This window comes from Ambystoma mexicanum, chromosome 11, assembly GCF_040938575.1.
Source record: "Ambystoma mexicanum isolate Mex_15411 chromosome 11, UKY_AmexF1_1, whole genome shotgun sequence".
Lineage (NCBI taxonomy): Eukaryota > Metazoa > Chordata > Amphibia > Caudata > Ambystomatidae > Ambystoma > Ambystoma mexicanum.
In genome coordinates, this window is record NC_090934.1 from 352389033 (window position 1) to 352412976 (window position 23944).

Consider the following 23944-nt stretch of genomic DNA (forward strand, 5'->3'; position numbering starts at 1 on the left):
GTAGACCCTAATTGGGAATGGTCTTTATCCTGAAAATGGTGCCTGCAAAGTGCAGGTTGTATTAGTACTAGAGTGTGGGTATATGCGCCTACTTGGTGATGAGGCGCGGTGTGTTTGAAGTATGTCAGCTGAAAAGGTTGCGATCTAGGGAGGTGGGAACCCATTGTATGGATCTGGCTATATAGTTTGAATCCTGTCGTGTGTTTAGGTAAAACCCATAAATGTTATAGGATCAATACAGGCTGGGTTGGAAAGACTCATTGAGGCCATTGTAATGCTGTCTAAGCGGTGTATCCATCTTGACTCTGTTTGCTAGGCTTTTGGATATGTCGGGTCCCCCTTTCACCTTCTCCAGAACCCACCAGGTGAGGTCATTGGGTGAGTGCCTTGCTTCAATATAGTGGGGGCCAGTGGGGCTGTTAGGTTCTTACATCTGATCCGTGAGCGGTGTTCTGATATTCTCAGATTCAAGACAAATTGAAAGCCTACCTCCTCGCCTCAGAGGTATCATTTTAATCTGCCTTTGTGCTGAAAAATTTCCCTTGCATCTCTGAGTCCTTGGTTATGGTGATGAAAGGGGACACCCTGGATGGACTACTGCAGCAGTAGTTGAGAGCAGGAGTCGCCAGCACAGAATTCTTTGCACTCCTTGTGTCGGTTTGTGGTTTTGGTGCCTTTTTCTCAGCACCAGTAGCCAACAACACTGCCGGTTGGAATCTTCTTTGTTTCTCGGTCGTGCACTCTGGTGAGAGGACTTTGAGGAGAGGATTTGTGCTTCTGGTGGTCCACACGAATGCCACCAAAGTTCCAGCGAGATTCATCAACGGTAAGGTAATGCACTTAATAGTGGTCGAGGTAACCCGGATATTGCAATTCTGCAGCCCAGGAAGGTCGCAGGACGTTGGGGGATGGCTCAAATTGCTGAGCGTATAAAGGCTGGTTATGCCCACCAGCCCAGAGGAGGAAGTCGTCCTTGGCGGAGCTTCTCTGTCGATTTTAGAAAGGGGGTCATGACAGCAGCGGTACTGGAGTCTCTGGTTGTCTTCGGAGCTTCAGTTCCAGTGGTCGACTTAGCCTTCTCTCTGTTGGGGAGAATTTTCAGTTTCTGTGCTAATTCCCTTTAACCTGAGAGACTCCTAGCACTTTTACTGGACTCTCGACTAAGTCCAATCTCCTGAGTGAGTGAAATATTTTACCACTCAACTCCTTCTTGTTCTCTGACTGGGATTTTTATTTCTACTGTTTTATGGAGTCTGGTGAACTCCATATGTTTAATACAGGCATCTGCTTTTTGCTTTGACACCCAGCACCCTCTGCGGTGTCACTGAGGGGTCCCTTGGACTTCTCTTTTTTAAATACATTCTCTTGTGAGCATTACAGTTCCCAAGAGTAGTAAGATAACTTTCATCTTACCTTTTCCTTTGTTGGTCCAGCACACACCATTTTCTCCAGCATGGGGTCTGGCATGGATTCACATGCTCATGAATATTCCCTGTCGTCAGGCTGGGAATCCTCAGTAAAGAAAAAATCAGTTTCAGTTTCGTTTCTGAACTGTCTTTCTCCTAATATCCAATCACTGGTCTCTGGGTCATACTGCCCCCAGCCAATGGCTGCCCTCTACCTAAGCCCCTCCTCAGGCAGCCATCCTCAGATTTTTACCGCACTTTCAAGTGTTGGGTGTCATCGTGCTATAGCTCTCGAGCTTTTACTGCATTTTACGATTTTTCAAAGAGTTTAATCTCAAGGTTTTCGTCTAGTTACACTTCTTTGAGGATTCCAGAAGCTCTTGAGGCCTACCCCGTGGACATGGCCCAGGACAAAGGAAGCTCGATGCCCAGATCCAAGCTGTTCAGGAACTGCCCTGGATGTGGATTGCAGAATGTCTTCAAGGAGGACGAGCATTTTAGATGCCTCTACTGCCTTCACAAAGACAAAACTCGCATGGAGAAGGTCTGTGCGTTTTGCAAGAACATGTCGGAGCGGACCATGAGGGATCGGCGTATCCGCCTCACCAACTGGCTGGAGGGGAAGAGCCCAGCGGTAGGTGAGAAGAAGAGGTCTAAGTCCTTTTAAGGGCGCTCCGGCGACGGGGGGCCCAACAAAAGGCAAAGCACTGCGAGTCCGCGGGCACCAGGAGCACCGAACGGTTGGGCTCCTCGGCTGCCAGGCAGGGCGCACTTTCACCAATGCTATCAACCACGAGCCAACGCTCTGGCTCGGGGAAGAGGAAATCGGAGAACCCGGGTAAGCTTTTGGAGAGGTCCCGGACGATCCCGATGGAGACAGCCGAGGCAGAGCAAGGCGGTGAACCCCCCCCCCCCCCCCCCCCCCCCAAGATGAAGGCCTCAAGCGTGCCTAAAGTCGTGAAGGCCTTGATTCACCCGGCTAAGGCCTCTATCGAGGGAGTCGTGGCAGCCCTGGCGAAGCCTGTGGAGGCTACCCCAGTGAAGGCGACCTCGGGGCCCAGAGTTTCCCTGCCACCGCGGAGGGAATCCTCTTTTCAGCCCATCGATAAGTCCCCCGTGAGAACCCCAGTGGAAAAAGAGGGAGGTTGGGGGGGGGGGGGGGGCGGCGGAGGAGCTGGCTGGAGTCGTGAAGATCCTGAACAAGAAGTTTGAGGAAGTCCGGTCCCATGGGAGGGATCCCGACGAGGTGTACGAAGAGAGCGACGGTGGTGCCGACAAGGTTCCTGTGGAGGCAGAGGATTCCACTCCCCAACCGTCATAGCCGGTACCCGAGCCACAGGACAACTCGTGGGGGGAAGGGGGAGCATCTTGATGGCGATTCAGGCCTTATGCACGAAGATGAGGACAAGGTTGCCCTTAGCCCCAACGGACGATCCAGCGGAGCCTGGTGCGTCGGGAAGCCCTTCAAGCAAACGGAGGAGAGTTCATACCCCCCACCCTCCCAGCCTTCGCAGCCCTCACAGCCTTCGTCTCCTTCCCCTGATCTTAGGGATGACACAGGAACAGACACTGCCACGACGGGGATGGATGACAACGGTGGTGATGGGATGGGCCTTCCATCACCACCTCCTCGGGCCTTCCCGCCAGACGAAATTGGCTCTTTCCACGCCATGATCGCCAGGGCATCCAAGCTCTTCCCCGAAGAACAGAAGGAAGGCTTCCCCTATCAACGGCGTGAGGCCAAAAGGAAGAGGGTCCTCTTGGTCCTGTTACTTGACGACATGTGGTACGAGGGGCTGTCTCTTTTGAAGAACCCGTCCACGACCCTTGCCAAGAGAGACCGGTACGAGAAGTACCACCGGGTCCCGGATTCCGCCCCTTTGTGCTTTTAGGGCGCAGCTGACCCTGGCTTTGGTCGTCTCGGCGGCGGCCAAGAAGAAGGTGGCGGGGGCTACGGCTTCAACTTCAACCTCCCCGCCGGACGTCGAGGGGAAGAAACTGGATGCCATGGGACGGCGGGTCATCTCGTCGGCGGCAACGACGATTAAAGCGGCCAACGCCCTTGTGGCCCGCTACGACAGGGAGCTTTGGTTTAAGATCGTTCCTCTGCTGTACTTCCTCCCGGACGACAAGAGGGCGGAGGCCCTGGAGATCCTGCAGGAAGGCGAGGTGGCGTCGGACCACGCCATAACAGTGGCCACGGACATTGCTGACACCAGTTACCGCCAGCTGGGCAACAGTGTTTGTCTTTGATGGCGTGGTTGACTCAAGACGACCGATTTCTGCCAGGACGTGCAAACCAGAGTTTTGGACATGCCCTTCGACGGGAACAACCTGTTTGGTAAGACAATGGACGAGTCACTGCAGGCCATCAAGGCCGACACGGAGACGGCTCGGGCTTTGGAAGTTTTGCAGCAATGACGGCCGCCCTTTCGGAACTCCGGAGGCAAGGTGCCTCCAAACGATTCGGCAGCGGCTCCTTGACGTACCGCCAGGCGGCACGCTCCTCGTCGCAGGAGGCCTACTCAGGACGCGGCAAGTCAGGAGGAGCTCGTCGGCAAGGCCGCTGCCAAGCAGGACTGAACCGGCCGTAGCGTCGGGCCCCCACCTGAGCACCCTGGTGGGAGGCCAGCTGGTGAAGTTCGTCAACGTGTGGGAGTCCATCTCCACCGACCGATGGGTGCTGGATGTCCTGGCCCGCGGGCACACTCGTTCGTTAAAGTGCCCCTGCATTCCTCCCGTGGCCAGGAAGGAAAACCATGTCCCTCAACTGCTGCTGGAAGTAAGTGTAATGCTGAAAAAAGGAGCCATCAAGCTCGTCCCAAAGAGGCTCCTGGGTTCCGCTGTTTACTCCCGATACTTCCTCGTAAGAAAGAAGACCGGCGGTTGGCGACCCATCCGGGACCTGCGTCGTTTAAACAAGTACATCAAGGCCCAGAAGTTCTGGATCGTCACCCTCCAGCACGTGCTGGGGCACATGGAGGAAGGCGACTTCCTATCGTCGCTGGACTTGGAGGATGCCTACTTTCACATCCCCATTCTAAAAGGACATCGAAGGTTTCTCAGATTCGTAGTCCAAGGGTGGCACTACCAGTTTAAGGCCCTTCCTTTCGGATTGAAGTTGGCGCCCAGGGTATTCACCAAGTGCCTAGCACCAGTGGTAGCATGGCTGCGCCTGCAGGGGATCCTCCTCTACCTGGACGATTGGCTCATCTGAGCAAAGACCAGAGAACTCGCCGTCGAGCACACAGCGAAGACCGTCCAACTGCTCACGGATCTGGGATTCTCCATCTGCTCGAAATCCCACCTGGTTCCGTCGCAGGTCGCACTGTTTCTGGGAGCCAAGCTTGACACAGTAACGCGATTGGCTTCTCCATCGGAGGGAAAGATGAAGGCCATCCTGGGCAAGGTGCAGCAGCTGTTGGACGTGGTAAGGGTGAGGTCCATCAAGTCCCTTCTCGGCATGATGTCCTCATGCATCTACCTAGTGCGCCTGTGCAGACTGCGGATGCATCCACTGCAAGAGTTCGATGCCCGGTGGATGCAGGCGGCGGGCAGTGCGCATCTGGCGGCACGTACAGACTTCCAAACCCTGGCACATCAGGAGACTGTGGTGACGGATGCCTCCCTGGAGGGATGGGGAGCGCACACCCGAGATCTCGACGCAAGAGGCCTTTTGCGTCGGGAGGAGAGGTCACTAGACATCAACTTCCTGGAGCTCCGAGCCGTGTTCTGGGCCCTCGGGTCGTTCCTTTCATCCCTCAAAGGCAAGGTGGTGAGGATCTTCACCGACAACATCACCACGATGTTCTACATCCGGAAGCAGGCAGGCACCAGATCCCCAGCCCTATCCAAGGAGGCCCAGGATCTGTGGCACTGGGCCGTCGCCCAGGGGATGTTTCTAGTGCCCTTCCACCTGGCAGGAATAAAGAACACCATCGCTGACTCACTCAGCAGGGAGCTGCGCTCGTGCCATGAGTGGGAACTGCGGCAGGATCAAGTGGATCGGCTATTCCAACGATGGGGCAACCCCAGATCGACCTATTCGCGATGGCGACGACCACCAAGTGCCGGAGGTTCGCCCGCAGGTTTCCCCAGTCGGGGTGCATGGGCGATGCCTTCTCATTCCCCTGGGGCGGTCTGGTCCTGTATGCGTTCCCACCGTTGCCATTGCTGCTGCGACTCATCAACCAACTCAAGCGGTCCCGGTGCAGGATGATCCTCGTCGCACCGGCGTGGCCGAGACGGATCTGGTCCCCGGACCTTCTGGACTTGTCAGCGTCCCCCCCCCCCCAGTCAAACTGCCGACAGACACGCATCTCCTCGCCAGAGAAGGAGGCGCCATCCTCATCATGACCCGGGGTCACTGAACTTGCAGGCCTGGCTCCTGCAGCACTAGAGTTTGGAGGTTACGATATCCCTTCGGACTGCAAGGAAGTTCTTGCAAAGGCCAGGGCGTCCTCAACTCTCAAGTGCTATGGACACAAATGGAAGAGGTTTTCTGTCTGGTACCGGGCACAGAAGATTAACCCTCTGCGGATTATGGCCCCTCATTGCTGCCGTACTTAATGTTGCTGGCCAAGGCGGGGCTGGCCCATGCCTCCATCAAGATCCATCTGGCAGCTATCTCCCGCTATACCAGAACTCCAGGGCGCTCATCCTGTGGTCCCATCGCCTGGTGAAGGAGCTCATGAAGGGACTATTCCGATCCGGCCCCGGTGTGGGAGCTCAACGTGGTGCTGACCAGGCTCATGGGGCCCCCATTCGAGCTGCTGAATTCGGCGCCGTTGAAGTTCCTGCCGTGGAAAACAGCGTTTCTTGGGGCCATCACCTCCGCACGACGATTGGGAGAGATCCAGGCCCTCTCCTGCAAGCCTCCATACCAGACTTTCCACGAGATGAGGGTGGTGCTGAGGACGCACCCCTCCTTCATGCCCAAGGTGCCGTCGGACTTCCATCTCAACGAGCCCTTGGTGTTACCTGTTTTCTTCCCTTCGTCGCCGGCCGAGAGGACTTTGCACTCACTGGATGTAGCTAGAGCGCTGAAGTTCTATGTGGACCGCACTAAGAGTTTTCGAAAGACATCACAGCTTTTTGTGAACTTTAGACCTGTGAGCCAAGGGAAGGCCCTCTCAAAGGCTTCCATTTCCAGATGGCTCTCCGGCTGCATCATGCATTGTCACCGGTTGCCCATTCGACCAGAGCGATCGCTGCTACCACGGCGTTCCTTTCTGTTGTGCCCCAGCTGGACATTTGCAGGGCTGCTACACGGAGGTCGACGCACACCTTCATGAGATTCTACTGCGTCGACCGGGATTCCAGGGAGGAGTGCTGAGCAACCTGTTCGCCTGAAGGTGGGCCTGGTGAGGAGGTAAGAGATACTTAATGTTGAGTTGATTAAATGCTTAATGTTGAGCCTTGCCACCTCCCGTGGTTGTGCGTGTGTACTGCTATGTATTCTTGTATTCATGAGCATGTGAATCCATCCCAGACCCCATGCTGGAGAAGGAACAAGTTACTTTCCTGTAACTGTTGTTCTCCAGCATGGGTCTGGCATGGATTCACATGCGAACCCTCCCTCCTACCCCTCTTCGGCTCTTCACTTGGTCCTACTGCCACTTTATGTGCTACCAAATCTGAGGTTGGCTGCCAGAGGAGGGGCTTAGGTTGAGGGCAGTCATTGGCTGGGGGCAGTATGACCCAGTGATTGGTTATTAGGAGAAAGACAGTTCAGAAACGAAACTGAAACTGATTTCTTTCTTTACCGAGGCTTCCCAGACTGACGACGGGGAATATTCATGAGCATGTGAATCCATGCCAGACCCATGCTGGAGAACAACAGTTACAGGTAAGCAACTTGTTCCATCTGTACCTTTTTTTTAAAACGTCGTTTGGATCTCTTTTTGCTACTTTTCAAAAAAGTTCCAAATCTAGTGAATTCTCAGTCTATCTTCTTGCTAATGTTCGGTGAGTGGATGTAGAGTTTCTAATTCCACTTCAACTGCAATTTTTTCTGACTGAATTCAATTCCTAAAAGCATCAGAGCCATAATGAGCAAATAAACTAAAACAGAATATATTTCCCATTTGTAATAACCACTTTTAGTCATTATATTTTTGGTCTTTAAACTTCTAGTAACTATAAAGGTATGTCTAATATTATACCGAGAATCATTTACCTTCTCTCAGCTTCTATCAGGCTAAGGTGCAAGTGCTTCCCTGCTACGGAATGCATCCAGCTGTTATAGGCTAAAAGGGGAAGGGAAAGGAAAACATGTTTTAGGTCTTTGGAAGGAGTGCTGTAAGTTGCACCAATATATTTGCAGTTGTATAAAGGGCATTTACCTTCATTCAAACTCTAGCGGGCTAATATGCAAGTGCTTCCTTAGTGCGGAATTCATCTAGTGTATTCCCAGTGTCCAGCTAGTATTAACTAAAGAGAAAAAGCAAAAAGGGAAAGAAAAAAGGAAAGAGTAGTCAGTGGCTCTTCCCTTTATTTAGCATAGAAACTCGCATCTACGAACGGTCCTAAACTGGTTTACCTTAATGTCGACTGCGGGATTAGGAACCTCGCCTGCTCAGAACAGCACGGAGAACAGCAATACGAAGGTCCGCTGCGCCATACATAGTTTTCTTCCGGTTTACTTATAAAGAGTAGCTGCATCCAGAGCAGCCAATCACGCAGCATCATCCTTCACGCCATGAAGTAGATAAAAAGTCTAGGCACTTCCTCACAGTTGCCTAGATCATGAGAAAGTCATGGAAAACAAAGGGACTATTTATTCGAGCAAGGGCGCTCATGAATGCTTACCTGTTAAAGAATAGCCGCAGCCAATCACTCAGCGGCTACTGAACCCATGAAGAAAATAGAGAATAGAATATAGAAAGAGGACCAAGACCTTCCTCGAACTAGCCGAAGCTCGTTAGCCAATCATAGAAATAAAGGGCAGCTAAATTATTTGAGCAAAGACGCTCTAATTAATGGAAATTTAATGAAATACAACAAGAGCTAAGTGTTTTATCCCAAGAGAATAAATATTAAAAAATAATAATAAAAGGGGCGTGGCTTGGAGCGCCATCGATGTGGTCGCTCCTCTGAGGCCGCCCGTGGGATGCCCGCCGCCGCTGTCAAATCCCGGCGGTTCTAAGCGGGTTTCCGCGTCGCCAATGCCATCTAAGGCGACCGGAACCGACATGGCACAACCTGGCCAAACATAGCCTTCGACCGAGGAGGCGTTCTACCAGAATTCAGCAGCCGAACTTCTCCCCCGTCTCCAACCGAAGAAACCAAGATGGCCGCCAAGCCGGAACCCAGCAGCACACTCCGCACCTGGTGATAGCGGGGCCCTAGAACCCCGGGGAGCTGGAGAGGGGGAGCGGACTCTAGCACAGAATCACCCGATTAATACCAAGGCGACCCAGAACACACCGGTGTGCATCCTCGGCGACTAGGGCCTGAGTTCCCAGCGCACACTCCGAGGGACCGGGAGAGCGGGCTTCCACCCCTCCCCCCGCTACGCGGAACGTGTCGGGACCCTCGCTCAACGACAGCCGACATCATCACAGAACCGCACACGAGAGGCTCATAGAGGGACCTGAAACCCCCACCAGCGAGGGACCACCGATGGAGACCGGAGGAGGGGCGGGGAAGCAACGGAAGACGTGCTTTCATCCAGAGAGGCCTTGAACCTGTGGGCCTCGTCGTAGCGACATACCCCCCCGCCCCCTCATGCAACAATCGGCCATCCTGCACCGTTCCCGACGGAGACCCTCCCTCACACCAGCGCTTCATGGGGCGCCCCTGCCCACTCGCCCAGATCTGGCCCAGAGCGGAGGTCGAGTGCGATATACACCCCGAGTGCAGTCTCCCACCGCCCTAGGCCCCGCTGCTACTCTTTCAATCAAGACCGCCTGATACAAGCAGTATGTCGAGGCAAACGAAGGTGAGCAAGGGCACAGATATCTCTGCCATGTTTACTGCACCGGAGAAACCCAAGAAACGGGATCCTCCTAAACTAACCCCACAGAAGCCACAAGAAGACAGGGGCGCCCTCGCTACCAAAGGAGACCTGATAGCCTTCATGGCGGATATTAAATCGGAGTTTCGCGCCTGCCTTTCGGAACTCACCGCTAAAGTTGATCAGACGGACCAAAGGGTCACAGAAATCGAACAGAGGCTCAGAGATCGAGGACCATTCTCAGGATCACACTACCACACTGGGGGAAGTGCAAAAATCCATCGATTCCCTGCACCACAAATACGAGATCCTGGAGTTCAAACACGAAGACCTTGAAAATAGGGCATGTCGCAATAACCTCCGCATTCGGGGCGTCCCATCCTCTATCCCCGACAACAAGTTAGCGGATTACGTGGGAAGCTTCTTTGAGGCCCTACTCCCGGACCTGGACAAACCCACAGACTTCGCCCACGCCGTGGGACAGATTCGGACCCCCCCCCCCCCCAGGATGTTATTACCAGGGTCCACTTCTTCACGACCAAAGAGGCAATATCAGCAATCAGTCGCCAAGGAGATGAGATCACTTTTCAGAGCACCCCACTTCAAATATACCAGGACCTCTCACCACTTACTCTCCAGAAAAGAAGAGCACTTCGGCCTCTGACAGTGTTCCTTCAGGAGCAACAGATCTGTTACAGGTGGCCGTTTCCGACAGCTCTCCAGTTTACATATAATGGCACCCTATGCCGAATCAGCCACTTGGAAGACGCAGAGAATCTTACATCCAGCCTCGCCCCGAGATCCTTCCACGCCAAACCCGGAGGGGACCGAAGACTCTGGACCGCTTCCCTCCCCAAAGCCCAAACGCACGCCATGGTCGTCAACCCAGCGGAGCAACAGAAAGAGATGAACGGGGACGCTTCCACGGCCCCAGGTTCCGTCAGCAATTGAGCCTGGACGCAGATGCCCCTACCTAAAGTAGGACCCGCCACCTAGGTTTCGAGCTAAGGAACCTTGAAGGCGGTGGCAGCGGGCCATACCCACTCCAAGGATACTTTCCAACCTTTGTTCCTTGGAAACCCACAGTGCACGATACGTGATGGGACAGTTGGCCCTGTTGGCCGAGGGTACGACCGTACTTACAATGTCGGTCTACCCCCCTGTTAAAGTTGCGGCCCCCCGTTGGGGTTCCGCGTTAAAACCTCAAGTGCAGGATGATATTAAGAGATTCCCTAACAGACATGGCAGTTGAATCACCGCCCCACGACCCCCCCCTAACCCAAGGAAAGGAGAGTGAGTGTTCAGTGGACCTCCAGACGCTTCGGGTCCTCTCCCTGAATGTTAATGGCCTGAACTCCCCTAACAAGCGAAAGGCAATTCTACTGAAACTCCGGGACAAAGACGCCATGCTCCAAGAGACTCACGTGCTGCCGGCAGATGTGACCCGGCTTCGTTCCCGGTTATTCCCGCTCCAATTCTTCGCCTCTGGCACAAACAAAAAAGGAGGTACGGCGATCCTCTTCAGGAAAGACTTGAACCCACAGATCCTGGAAACGAAAATATGCCCAGAAGGCTGATTTACAGCGGTCAAATGCCTCCTAATGGGAGACCTATATACTCTCATCTCAGTGTACGGCCCTAACACTGGACAATCACACTTCTATGACTCCTTGGGCACATCTCTCGCTAGCTTTGTGGAGGGCCAAACAATTGTCGGTGGGGACTTCAATGGGGTTCCCGACCCCACCAAAGACCGGTCACACCCCCCCCCCCCGACTCCAGGCGACTTCGCCCAAGCACTTAGCCTCCTCCGACTCTTCAGGACCCTGGAGATAATAGACTCATTGCGGGTGTTCCACCCTGACGAAAAAGATTTCTTTTTACTCTTTCGTCCATCGCACCTTTTCAAGGATCGACCTGTTCCTGATCTCCCCGCAAACGTTCCCCTCAGTCAAAGAAGTCTCCATCGGCACAAGAGCGATATCCGACCACGCCACAGTGCTCCTGGAACTCCGGGTTCATAACCCTAACCTCAATAACCCACGTAAATGGATGTTGTACGACCCGATCCTTAACGACATGGCCACCAGAGACAAGATCGCAACAGGAATAAGAAATTTCTTTAACGAAAACCCAGCCTCAGACACCTCATTAGCGAACAACTGGGACGCCATGAAGGCAGTAATCAGGGGCTCCCTGATAGCCCAAGGTGCGGCCTACCACCGAGACAGGTGTCAGACCCGGATGGCTCTAGAGAACGAATTAAGAGAGGCCGAGGCACTCCATAAGGAGAGAGGCTGGTCCCCCAAAACGCAACGGATCATTCGTACGGCACGGAAAAAACTGGAAGCCCACTATGCGGAACAAACCACCCAACTAATGGCGAAGGCCGAACAGTCATACTACGCCAAGGGTAACAAGGCGAACAAGTTCCTGGTGGCCAAGCAGAGACGCGTCGACGCAATCACGGGCCTGCGTGATTCCAACGGGGTCACACTATACTCGGAGCCCGAAAAGCAACACCTCGCAATAGACTCTCTGACCCAAATCATGAAGGCAACCCCACGAAACTTACCACAACAGAAGGAATACCTGCAGCAGGCAGCAGTGCCCCGTCTCTCCGACGCAACGAGAGACGAACTGGATGAGCCCATTACAGGGGAGGAAATTGAGGAAGCCATCAAATCACTTAAAACACGGGCCCCCGGCCCAGACGGCTTTTCAACCAGGTTTTACAAACTATTCAGAGCACAACTGACCCCCCCCACCTGGTTACCCTATTGAACTCCTTCAGGGAAACGGGAGCGGTGACTCCATCGATGCAGGAATCAACCATCATCCTCCTGCCTAAACCTGGAAAAGATCCTAGAAGCATAACGTCCTACAGACCGATCGCACTTTTAAACATCGATGCGAACATATACTCAAAAATTCTAGCAACCCGCTTAAACCGCATCTTGCCGAAGATCATTCACCCCGACGAGGCAGGTTTCATCCTACACCGGACAGCAGGTGACAACATCCGGAGAACCCTGAACCTGGTGGACCTTGCCTCCCGGAACTCCCAAAAACTAGTCTTAGTTGCTCTCGACGCAGCTAAGGCGTTTGATAGGGTGGATTGGACATTCATGAGACACACCCTAGGGGCCTTCGGCTTCGGGCCAGCTTTCCAAACGATGGTTCTAGCCAACTATAATAGCCCTAAAACTAGCCTGAGAATCAACGGACATAACTCGGCCCCAATCCCCTTATCGTGCGGAACCCGGCAAGGCTGTCCACTGTCGCCCTTGCTCTTTGCACTCACCATGGAGCCCTTCGCACAAAAGATCAGGCGAAATGACCAAATCAAGGGCATACAAAGTGGCCCCACGCATCACAAAATCGCCCTATACGCGGATGACATTCTGCTCACGATCTCGGAGGCCCACTCATCTCTAAAACACGCGATACGTGAAATCGCCAGCTATGGCGAAGTCTCAGGCCTCACCATAAACTTCGATAAATCATCCGCCTTGGGTATCGGCCTCACCCCAGAAGAACGAGAACCACTGACTAAGATGTGCCCAATAACATGGGAAAAGAGTGCCATCCCCTATCTAGGGGTCCACATCCCGGCTGACCCAAGGGACACGTACAAAGCCAATTTCCCCCTACTCTTTAAAGAATTGGAAGGCGACTTGAAGCGCTGGGAGACCCAAGAGATCTCACTGCTCGGGCGCATCACTGCATGCAAGATGAACCTCCTTCCGATATTCCTATACGCCTGTGCCTCCCTACCAGTAGTGATCCCCACGCCAACTCTTCGAGGGATCCAGAGAAAAATGCTGAACTTTATCTGGAAAGGTAAGAAAGCGAGAATCCCTCTCAGAACTATGCTGGGGAGTTCCAAACTGGGAGGGCTGCGGGTCCCAGACTTGCAGGCCTACAGAGTGGCAGCCCAACTGGCCCAGGTCCAGGCCTGGCAAAATACGACAAACCGCCCCAGATGGGTAGAGCTGGAACAATCACGAGTGCCCCTACCCTTAGGATTTCTACCACACATCCCGCCCCCCCTCAGGACCCAATGGGGAGAGCTCCTGCTATCAACCAAACACACCCTTAGCACCTGGGACTGGGCGCTAAAACGAAAGGGAGTGCCAAGAGGACTGAGCCCACGCTCCCCGGTGTTCCATAATCCAACGTTCGCACCGGGAACGAATCCTCACAATTTTCGTAACTGGATCAAAGGCGGGCTGGAGACCATAGACCAGCTGTATACGGGGGGGAGACCTCTCGCATTCGCCCAATGCAAGGAGAAATTCCAACTCCAGGAAAGGGATAGATTCACATACATTCAACTATGCCACTGCTGCTCACATCCCCAAACTCTGCAAGCAGCGACACGCCCTCCTACTGCCCTAGAACTCACTCTGGGAGACCTTCCAACCCGCGGCAGAGTATCCAACCTATACAGGCGCTTCCTAAGCGACTTCCTGACCACAAAAACCCGCTGCATGGCCCAATGGGAGGCGGACCTGGGTCACCCGATAGAAGATCAAACCTGGGTGGACATATGGACCAGAACACACACCTCGTCCACCTCCATCACCAATAGGGAATGTGCGTACAAGATCACGCTGCGGTGGTACTACCCGCCCCTCAGACTCCACCATATGAACCCCCAGGTGGATCATTCTTGCTGGAGAGGATGCGGCCACCCAGGCTCCTTCTTCCACATGTGGTGGGCTTGCCCGAAGATCCAACAATTCTGGAAAGCATGCCTGGGGTCCATCACACAAATTACCGGAACGACGATTCCCCTGGAACCAGAACCGGTTTCGCTGGGAGCTCCAATTCCCGGGACCTACCCGTGCTCCGGGACCAGAGCGAAACTACTAACCCACTGCCTACTAGCAGGGAAAACGGTGGTGGCCCGAGCTTGGAAAACCCCGGAAGGCCCTCACATAGCCCAATGGTGGACCAAACTTTGGGACATTCTGGTAGCGGAGAAGGTGACGGCAGCACAAGCGGGAACTCTTCATCGCTTCCAGAATATCTGGGCCCCAGTGCTGGAATTCGACCAGCGCTTCCCCGCCCTGACCTATAAACCTACCGGGGCCCGCTGGATCTTAAAAAATCAGGAGACCCCGGAGGAAGATACATAGACGCTGAGGCACAAACTGGACAGCCCGGGAGGGAAGAGCCCGCCTACAATGCCCAAGGGACAGATGGACCAAAGGGAGGGGGGAGGGAGGAAACTCAGGGGGGGATAAAGGACTGGGGATCAACATGCCTAAATAATCACTGCTTATAATGCTTGTATTGTCATCCTGCCTTGATTTAAAATAAACAAAGTTTTAAAAAAAATAATAAAAAGGAGAAAGGAGAGAAGGAGAAAACAACGCCCATTGGATGTCTTAGGGTGGAAACATTAATTAATAATACAGAAAACCCAACAACCAAGTAATATTCCTTGAATAAAACGGCATCTCCTCTTAATATTGCTGGGTATCAAAAACGTGCTCAATGTCGCAAAAAGGCAGATGTAACACCTTGCCTAAATACATCTGAGGTGATGACAGAGCCGCCATATCTGGTTCACGATATATCTTAATCTGTCTAGACACAAAGCAGAAGGGAGGGTAAACTAACCATAACAGAAGTGTTAACTCCATTCCTCTTGCGAATTAAGCCCATCAGTGTAACTTTTGGTATGGTAGATCCACCATTGTTCCATTTTGTGACTCTTTTGGCAATATTTGCTGGATCTGTGCCTCTTACTTTTTCAATGGCCCACCATTTTAAGGTATCTGGATTATGATTAAATTCCAGAAAATTACCCACAAGGGGTGCATTAAGATGTTTATGCCTTAGTTTAGATCTATGTTCAGTGAGTCTTGGTTTCACTGGCCGCGATGTCTTACCTATGTTTTTCCGCAAGGGCATACAATTGCGTAGATTACATTGTTGCTATTTCACGTAGTATGGTCCCTCAGGATCCAGATCCTGACATATTTAGGCCAGGTGGTTTTGTTCACTGACAGTCGGAATATTAAAATTCAAAAGGTGCTATATATCTAGATGTTGACCTTTTCATATATTCTTAAAGTACTTTCCTTAGGATTTGGTCTCGGCTCATGGTGCACATACATGGGGCAATAAGCAGGCCACACACGCACAATTCATTTGAATGCATGAAGATGAACTTTAATGTTAACATTTTCTGGTGTTGCTGTTTTTTTTCTTCTTTTAGTTTCCCTGTTTGTGCCTCTGATTTGTATGCATTGTGGGGTCTTCATATGTATTGTTTGTACTAGCACAAGTGTGTAGTAAGTCTTGAATTGTTAGCTAGTTATTACATGTTTAACATAACACTACCATATCAGAGTTTTGCGTAAATTATTTTACAATCCAATAATACAAGCTTATAAATATTGTGCTTCTATGGTGCATGCTTCAGCCACTGCCAATGTTTATGTATGATTAGGTTCCTGTATTCACAACACTCAATACAATGCTGTTTAGATCAGTACATTCTTTAATAGATTAAGTATTTCACGATAGGTCTCCCGATCACCCCTGACATCTTGTTACCAACATTATAACCACAACCCCTTGTAGGGACTTATCTAAATTAATTTCACATGTGATGTCATCTTTCTCCTGGGTGTTAGTCTTAGCCGTGCACAGTGGTGGCACGAGTTATGGTTGCTTAGCTTACCATAACTGGCGAATTTCTGAGGTTTTACTTGACGTCCCTTTAACACATTTTTTCATTGCATTTCATGTTTTTATTAGTGCAACTTAACCCTAATGTCCCTTTAACAATGTTTTTTTACAGTTAATTTCATGGGTTTTTACCAGTGCATGCTAATTTCCTACTACTTACTAATTTCATACTGATCCCAACATAGCAACATTTGTGTCCAATTTACAAAGTTTCACCTTAAAACTCTGCCATTTCCCAACTTCCAGCATCATTTTTAACACTTCTATACACTTTTTTTTTTTTTCACTGTTTTTGCATCTGTCGATGTCCGCGAGCGTCTGACGTCACCGCAGACCTTCCCGACTGCCACGTGACCACATGCTCGCTCGCAGCATGATGTGTCTGCAAATGTATCCGCACTTTGCGGTCGGGTCCGTACTTCACGGACAGTTCGCCACTGATCTATGAGCTTTCAAGCTCAAAATATACCCTTGCACAATCCGTATACCTATTCTTACTCATTATCCATTAATCTAGTACAAAGCACATACTTGGATGCTTGCTTGGAAGAATATTAGCAAAACTGCTATTTATCTTAAAAATGGCATCCGCTTTTGCCATCCCTCCTACCCAAGAGCCACCACAACCACCAGCTGGAGGACATGCACAACAAAAAAACCGTAGTAGTTCCAAAGACAATGAATAGGACCAAGAAGATGAGGTAGAGGAAGTGCCTACCTCTAGCACCCAGAGAGAATCATGGTGCCTCTTCCCTCATTTCCCTCCCCACCCTACTTTCTAACCGCTCCTGCAAAAAAAATAACAAAAGAAAGGTTCCTTTAGGAACCACCTTTCATAGTTACAAAATAGAAGGAAAACAAAATCTCCGTCTACTTTAAATTTCTCAGTAAAGTACATGCTCAATAACATTTTCCAACATTTCCATTTTGTGTTATGCTAATGCGAATAATGGCACGGCAGCCCAAGTTACCAGCCCAAGCGAAGCAAGGGTGGATAACGAGGGCTCCGGACAGTTCTCCCCAGTTCCAACCCCTGCAATGTGGAATGAAGGCTATTGGCAAGGATTTTCCTTCCTACAGCGGGACGCCGCATTTTAAGCACCCTGGGTGTCATGGGCACTGGTCAAGGTCTATTACCTTCATGCCTGCAGGGTCCCAATGGACCCAGTCCTGGCGCCTTTTGGGCCAAGCTCATTTGAAAGTGTGCTCTGCACACAGTGTGCCTAAGGGAGTGGTAAGGTGGGGCCTAAAGGGGGGGCCTGGGCCAGGCTATATAAGGCCACCCCACCCGCGTGCTGGCGCTTCACGTTAGCCTGCTTGAGCAGCATAATGCTTACTGCAGTCTGCAGTTCCTTACCTGTTTCCAGTTCATCACGCTTATCTTCCGTCTCCGGAACTCCATGCTGCAGTTACTGCGCGCATTTTACCTGAGACCAGCCACGCCATTGCTCGAAGCACTGCTACCCGATCCACCCTGGAAGGCCTTGAGAGCAGTCTGCACCCCTCCCCACTGACCCTAACAGGGTCATGTCCCAGTATCGTCTAAGAAAAGTATTGCAAATTTGGCAATGGATAGATGCAAATGTCAGTAGGTGCGAAATTGGAGGTGACCAACTGCAATCAGTTTGGTAGTTAAGAGACTAACAGAGTTGTTACTCGTTTTGGGCAATATAATATTGGAGGCAGTTATTCAGTTCTGGTTCATTTGTATGGTAATAGAAGCACTTCAATAGGATATGCTGGTTTTGCTTGACCATTGAAGATGTCTTCCCTCCCTGATGTTTTATATCATTATTTATGCGTTTCAGTCCATGACTGGTGGAACCTCAGCACCAAAAACTCCTGGAAGTACTGGAATAGGAGATATGGGCAGAGGATACACTGGAGGTGGAGATGCAACAATACATGGCCTGACTGCGCATCAGGCTCAGGTAAAGAAAATAAACGATTCACTTTACTATCTGTACACCTCGGGTAAATTCTGTTCATGTAACGTTTTCTATATCCCTTACATTCTCAAACTTAATTAAATGATAATAACTTGCACATTAGTGTTTTGTTTTAGTTTTCATCTGTTGGCTGCTACTGTTTTTTTGAATGTGCCGATAACCAGGTAATTGAAAGTCTCTGAAAATGGTGAATTCTGATAATCTGCATCAGCGTTCTGAGGTGCGGGGTTTGTTTTGTGGATTGTTTTTGTTTTTATACTCTTTACATGGTACTCAACATTGCTGGCGAGTAGGGGATGTTTGCAGTAAATGTCACAAATGTCATCAAAGAAATATTTTTGCCGTAAATGCCAAATGTGTTTTACTGTTCATGCCTGGCCTTTGTGTGGCACCAAACTGGTAAATATTGTCACCCGTCACCATGGGGCGAGTGCATTTCTCTTGGGTTAAGTATGTAAGCAAAGGAACTTAACCTGAGGTGTAGTGGGATTTTTAACAAATTGCAAGGCCTGCCATGTTTTAAAAAAAAAATATTTGACGATCATGTGGGCCAGTCATTGGGTTGGTGAGTGCGACTGGAGATCACTCTTACAATGGAAGTACTCCCCTCCACTACCCCACTTCCCCCTCCCCCCCGCATTTGTGGTTCTGAAGGTGTCAACATATTGGCATTCTGGTCGAATACAAAAATAAATCTGTTATGTACTTGGATTGAATAGAAAATTCGGGGTTCATTCAGCATTTACCAGTAGTTTCGGTCATACCCACTGATCGACTAGATCGGCAGCCCTCCCGGCAGCCGCCTACACGCCTGACTGGGCATTCCAAAACCAAGGGCGCTACTCACAAAACGCACAGTTCTGTCGACACGCATCCGCGGAAAGCATGCAGCGACATCAAACCAAATACTCGGGAGAAGGCACCGTCGAAAGTTACGGCGACAGATAAAGGCAAGGCCCAAATTCCGCCGAAACAGACTTCTGTACAATCGGCAGACTTGCTTACGAGCCTGCCGACGGGTGAGGAGGTTGAAGCTAGTCTGGCAAGGATTGTAGCTGCCGATTCACTTAAACGGCAGGCTATAGACTCTCTGATGCTCCCCGAAAGATCCAAACATCCGTTGAAATCTAAGGACAGCGTTCTGAAAGAAAGAGTAGGTCACAAACAGACCCCACCTTAATCGGTCCCACCAGAAAACTTCTCTGAGGGAGAGGAAGGACTCTCTTCGACACTGAGGGACAAAGCTCTACGTTCCTTGACGGAAGAGAGTGCTAGACAAATTTTTTCAATGGAAGACCTACAAAAACACAACTTTCCACCCCTAGACCACTCTAAATCTTCAGTCTGGACTAGGGAAAAGTTTGAGGACTGCATGGAAAGGCTAGACCAGGTTGTCTCACGTGCAGAACCACCTAGACCTAGAAGGTCAAGAGGAAAGCCCTGCCAACCCCAGAGCCAAATACCCAAGGCTTTTTGACCCCTCTTTAGAAGAGGACATATGACCTTATGGAAGAAGACACTCCACCAGTTGGGGTAGAGGAGAATTACTTCTATGATGAAGAGGAACTAGAGTAGCCCATTCAAGATGAGCCCATGGAAGGGGGAGACGGATGTGGGTGAACGACAACCCTGGCAGTCTCCAGAACCACAAGTCCCGGACCCTGATATCCTAGCTTTGGACTCTCCTCAGAATACTCCTACTAGGAATCCCTCTCCTATTGATGACCAACTAACATTTAATGTGATGCTACGTAAAGCAGCTGACCACTTTAAAATTGCCACTGAAGAGGCAGCGCCTGAAGCAGACTTTGTTGAGGATATACTCAAAAGCCGCCTACTAGCCAAGCCATACCGCTACTCAATTCGATTAGAAGACTCATTGCTCCATCCTTGGCCACACCTGCTTTTACAAGAGGTGTAAATCCTAGGATTGAAAAACTATTTCGCCCCTCGCCATCAGACCCTCTTTACTTTAGAGGTCATTCTACCCCAGATTCTTTAGTGGTCACTACCACAAGAAAAAGGGCAGAGGTTCCTTTATCTACAGGCGAGGCTCCCCCTGACAAAGAAGGGAAAAGACTGTACGCCCTGGGAAAAAGGGTTACCACAGCGGCAGCGTACTCAACACGCATTTCCAATAACACTACCTTATTGTCCAGATGCGCAGTGCGCCCCGATACAAGGCCTACAGTAAGCACCAGAACCTTTGCGGACCTGCCTACTTACCACAGTCTCTGAAGGCAGACAAGTCAACCAGAGTATTTTAAAAAAACACTTTAGAGACTGCCGAGACAGCCAGCTGAGCCCTCGCTCAAGGCATTCTCCTCAAGAGACATGCTTGGCTCCGAAATTCAGGGTTTAAACCTGAAACTCAAGGAAGAATCCTACTTGGTTGGGAAAGCGATCGATGAGGCCTTGGCGATTGCTAAAAAAGAACCTGAAACTTTAACAAGCTTAGACCAATTTACTCCAAGATCTTCCACAAGGCGAGAGGATTTGGAAACGGAAGGTTTTTTCGTGGCCAACACTCCACTCATCAACACTACCCTTCTGGAAACAACTGGAACTCCCTGCAAGGAGCCAGTACTTAAAATACCCTGTACACCCAAAGGGGACAGCAACACGGTAACGGAAGAGGCAGGAACCTGAACCCCAGAGGCTCTCCTACCTCAGGCTCCAAATGACTCGAAGATTCAGGCCCACTCCCATGCCTCCCCGGTTGGGGGCCGGCTGTCATTTCTGAAAGCATGGGAGGGAATAACCACGGGCCAGTGGGTGCTAAAGATCATAGCCCACGGATACTGTGTAGAGTTCAGCCAATCACCAAGATTCAGACCTCCACGCCAACATAAACTAACAGCAGAACATTTTTTCATACTCCTCCAAGAAGTCGAGATACTAGAACAAAAAGGAGCCATAGAGATTGTACCACTGTCACAGGTAAAGGAGGGTATTTATTCAGTGTACTTCCTTGTACCCAAAAAGGATCTAACCATGCGTCCCGTTTGTAAACCACAAAGGTTTTGCATGGTCACCCTGCAGGAAGTAATTCACACAGGGGGATTACATGACAACTCTAGATATGAAAGATACATACTTTCATATTTCGATGTTGCAGGCGCACATAGTACCTCAGGTTTATGTTACAAGACAAACATTACCAGTTCAAAGTACTACCCTTTGGCATAGCATCTGCACCAAGGGTATTTACAAAGGTACTAGCGGTAGCAGCAGCACACCTGCGCAGGCAATCCATCCCAGTTTATCCTTACCTCGACGACTTGCTCATAACAGGGGACACCTACAAGACATGTCTGTTAAATACCCAAAAGACCATAGATCTTTTATTCAGCCTAGGTTTCTCGATCAACGAGAAAAAGTCCAGCTTAGACCCCAGTCAAGTCAAACAATTCCTAGGGGCTCTAATTCATACAAAGGACGGCCTCGTTTTCCCCTCCAACGAGAGGGTTCAAAACATGTTTCAGATCCCTCACTATGTAGCCAGTCGACCGGTAACTGTACGCAAGGCTATGCAACTGCTAGGAATGATGGCGTCATGTATCTACTTAGTTCCTCACGCGCGCCTGCGCATGCGTCCAATGCAAGAGTGGCACAGCAACCAGTGGTGGCAGGCCAACGGACAGTGGGACGATTTAGTAGTGGTCTCACCGGCCCTAGTTCTCTCGCTGCAGTGGTGGTCGAGGGAGAGCCTCTTGGAAGGGAAATCCTTCACCACCCCCGCAGTGGAAGCCACTCTAACTACTGATGCCTCCCTTACAGGGTGAGGAGCCCACCTGCTCCAGAGGACAGCAAGCGGAGTTTGGTCGCCAGACAAAGCGTCCAACCACATAAACCTGCTGGCAGTGTTCAAAGCACTGAAAGCGTTCGAAACACAACTACAGGAAAAGACTATCCTAATCCTTACAGACAGCACCACGGCCATGTATTATCTGAACAAACAGGGAGGCACTCATTCTCCAGAGCTGTCCAATCTGTCTCAGAACATTTGGAAGTGGGCTCTCAAACGCAACATGTTCCTGTTATCACAACATGTTCATGGGGAACTCAATCTTCTGGCAGACATACTCTGCAGTGACTTTCCGTTGCCCAGGGAGTACGAATGGCGATTACACAGACATCGTCCAACGTTTTCGCACAATGGGGTTTTCCACAGATCGATCTGTTCGCAACCCTGGAAAACACTGAATGCCAAGATTATGCCTCCAAAAACCCCTGAACTGATCCAAGGGGAACAGACTCTGGATAACCTGGTCACTGAAATTTGTTTACGCCACGCCCCCCCCCCCCCCCCCCCGACTCCCCTTCTCAACAAGATGGTGCACCAGGAACCAGTCACTATGATAGTGGTGGGCCCGCCAACCCTGGTTTGCTCATCTGATGGAGATGTCCCTATCTCCTCCAGTCAAACTGCCTTGCCTATACAACATGTCGCAAGACAAAGGGCAAACGTTTCACCCATGCCTGCAGACACTGAAGTTAGCGGCCTGGCTCCTGAGGTCATATTCGGTCGCCTGCAGCTCCCTCAGAGATGTATGGACATCCTCAGGGAGGCAAGGAAACCTAACACTAGATATTGTTATTCTAGTAAATGGACACGGTTTGTCATCTGGTGTAACTCAAAGAGCATCAACCCAATCGACTGCTCTCCCACTCACATTGTCCTATACCTAACTCACTTGATTCAGGCCTAGTCTTCAACTCAAAAGTGCACCTAGCGGCACTTTCAGAATATACAACATCACAACAGAATGTGTCATGGTTGAAGATTCCAGTAATTCAAGCCCTCATGGAGGGAATAAAAAGAATTCACCCTTCCATTTCTAACCCGGCTCCCGGATGGGACCTAAATGTGGTGTTAACTAGGCTTGTGGGAGCTCCTTTCGAGCTCATGCACAAAGCAAGTCTTAAGAACCTCACCCTCAAGACTGCCTTTTTAATAGCAATCACCTCCATTAGAAGGGTAAGTGAACTGCAGGCACTCTCTATTCTAAATCCTTTTGTAACAGTTCACAAAGACAAGTGCTTTTGCGCACTCACCCTAGATTTGTGCCTAAATTCATCTTGAAGTTCCATGTGAACCAGTCAATGGCGCTACCTACATTCTTTTAAAATCCCTCAAGCCTGGGGGAAAGAACCCTGCACACACTGAATGTACGCAGAGCTGTCATGTTCGATATGGAAAGAACTCGTCCACTAAGAAAGACTAATCAGTTCTTCGTGTCTGTGGCCACAGGAAAAGGAGATGCAGTCTAAAATCCACTATTTCTAGGTGGATTGTCAATTGCATTACACTCTGCTACCATCTTGCTAAGAGAGAACTGCCTTTCAAGCCTAGAGCACATTCCACTCGAGGCACTGGGACGTCCATAGCATTCATTACAAATGTTCCCCTTGAATCCATTTGCCAAGCGGCAACCTGGAGTTCTGTACACACCTTTACAAAACACTATTGCCTAGACACTCATTCTAGGTCTGATTCTCAGGTGGGACAGGCAGTACTAAGCCATCCTTTCTCTACTGTTCCTTCTCACAACCCACCTCCAACTCCGGCTCGCTAGTCTATGCACAGCATGTGATTCTAAGCAGATTGACAAACATCAGAAGACGTGCATTACTTACCGTAAAAGCATTTCTGATGGTTGTATCTGCTTAGATTCACATGCGCCGACCCTTCCTCCCGCTCGGATGGAAGGAACATGCACGTTTTACTACTTTCTCTTTTCTGTACTCACGATGGTCATAAGGCTCCCGCTTGGCAGAAAAAATACAATCAAAGGGACCTCGACAGGTGACGGATCTTGGGTACACTACACGTCATGTAGGGATAGTGTTACAGGCATGCCCATGTTGACGGCCCCTTTCGATTCTCGAAAGACGAGATGCAATACTCTGCGGTTACCACT

At 50.6% G+C, this 23944-nt stretch overlaps 1 protein-coding gene across 1 annotated transcript in view; it reads left to right on the forward strand.

Annotated features, from left to right (window-relative positions):
- RPA2 (replication protein A2) overlaps positions 1–23944 on the forward strand; it is a 222155-nt gene that overhangs the window by 134839 nt on the left and 63372 nt on the right. The window contains exon 7 of the mRNA XM_069623062.1: positions 17880–18002. Coding sequence (XP_069479163.1) covers positions 17880–18002 — 123 coding nt within the window. The remainder of the gene's footprint in view (positions 1–17879; positions 18003–23944) is intronic.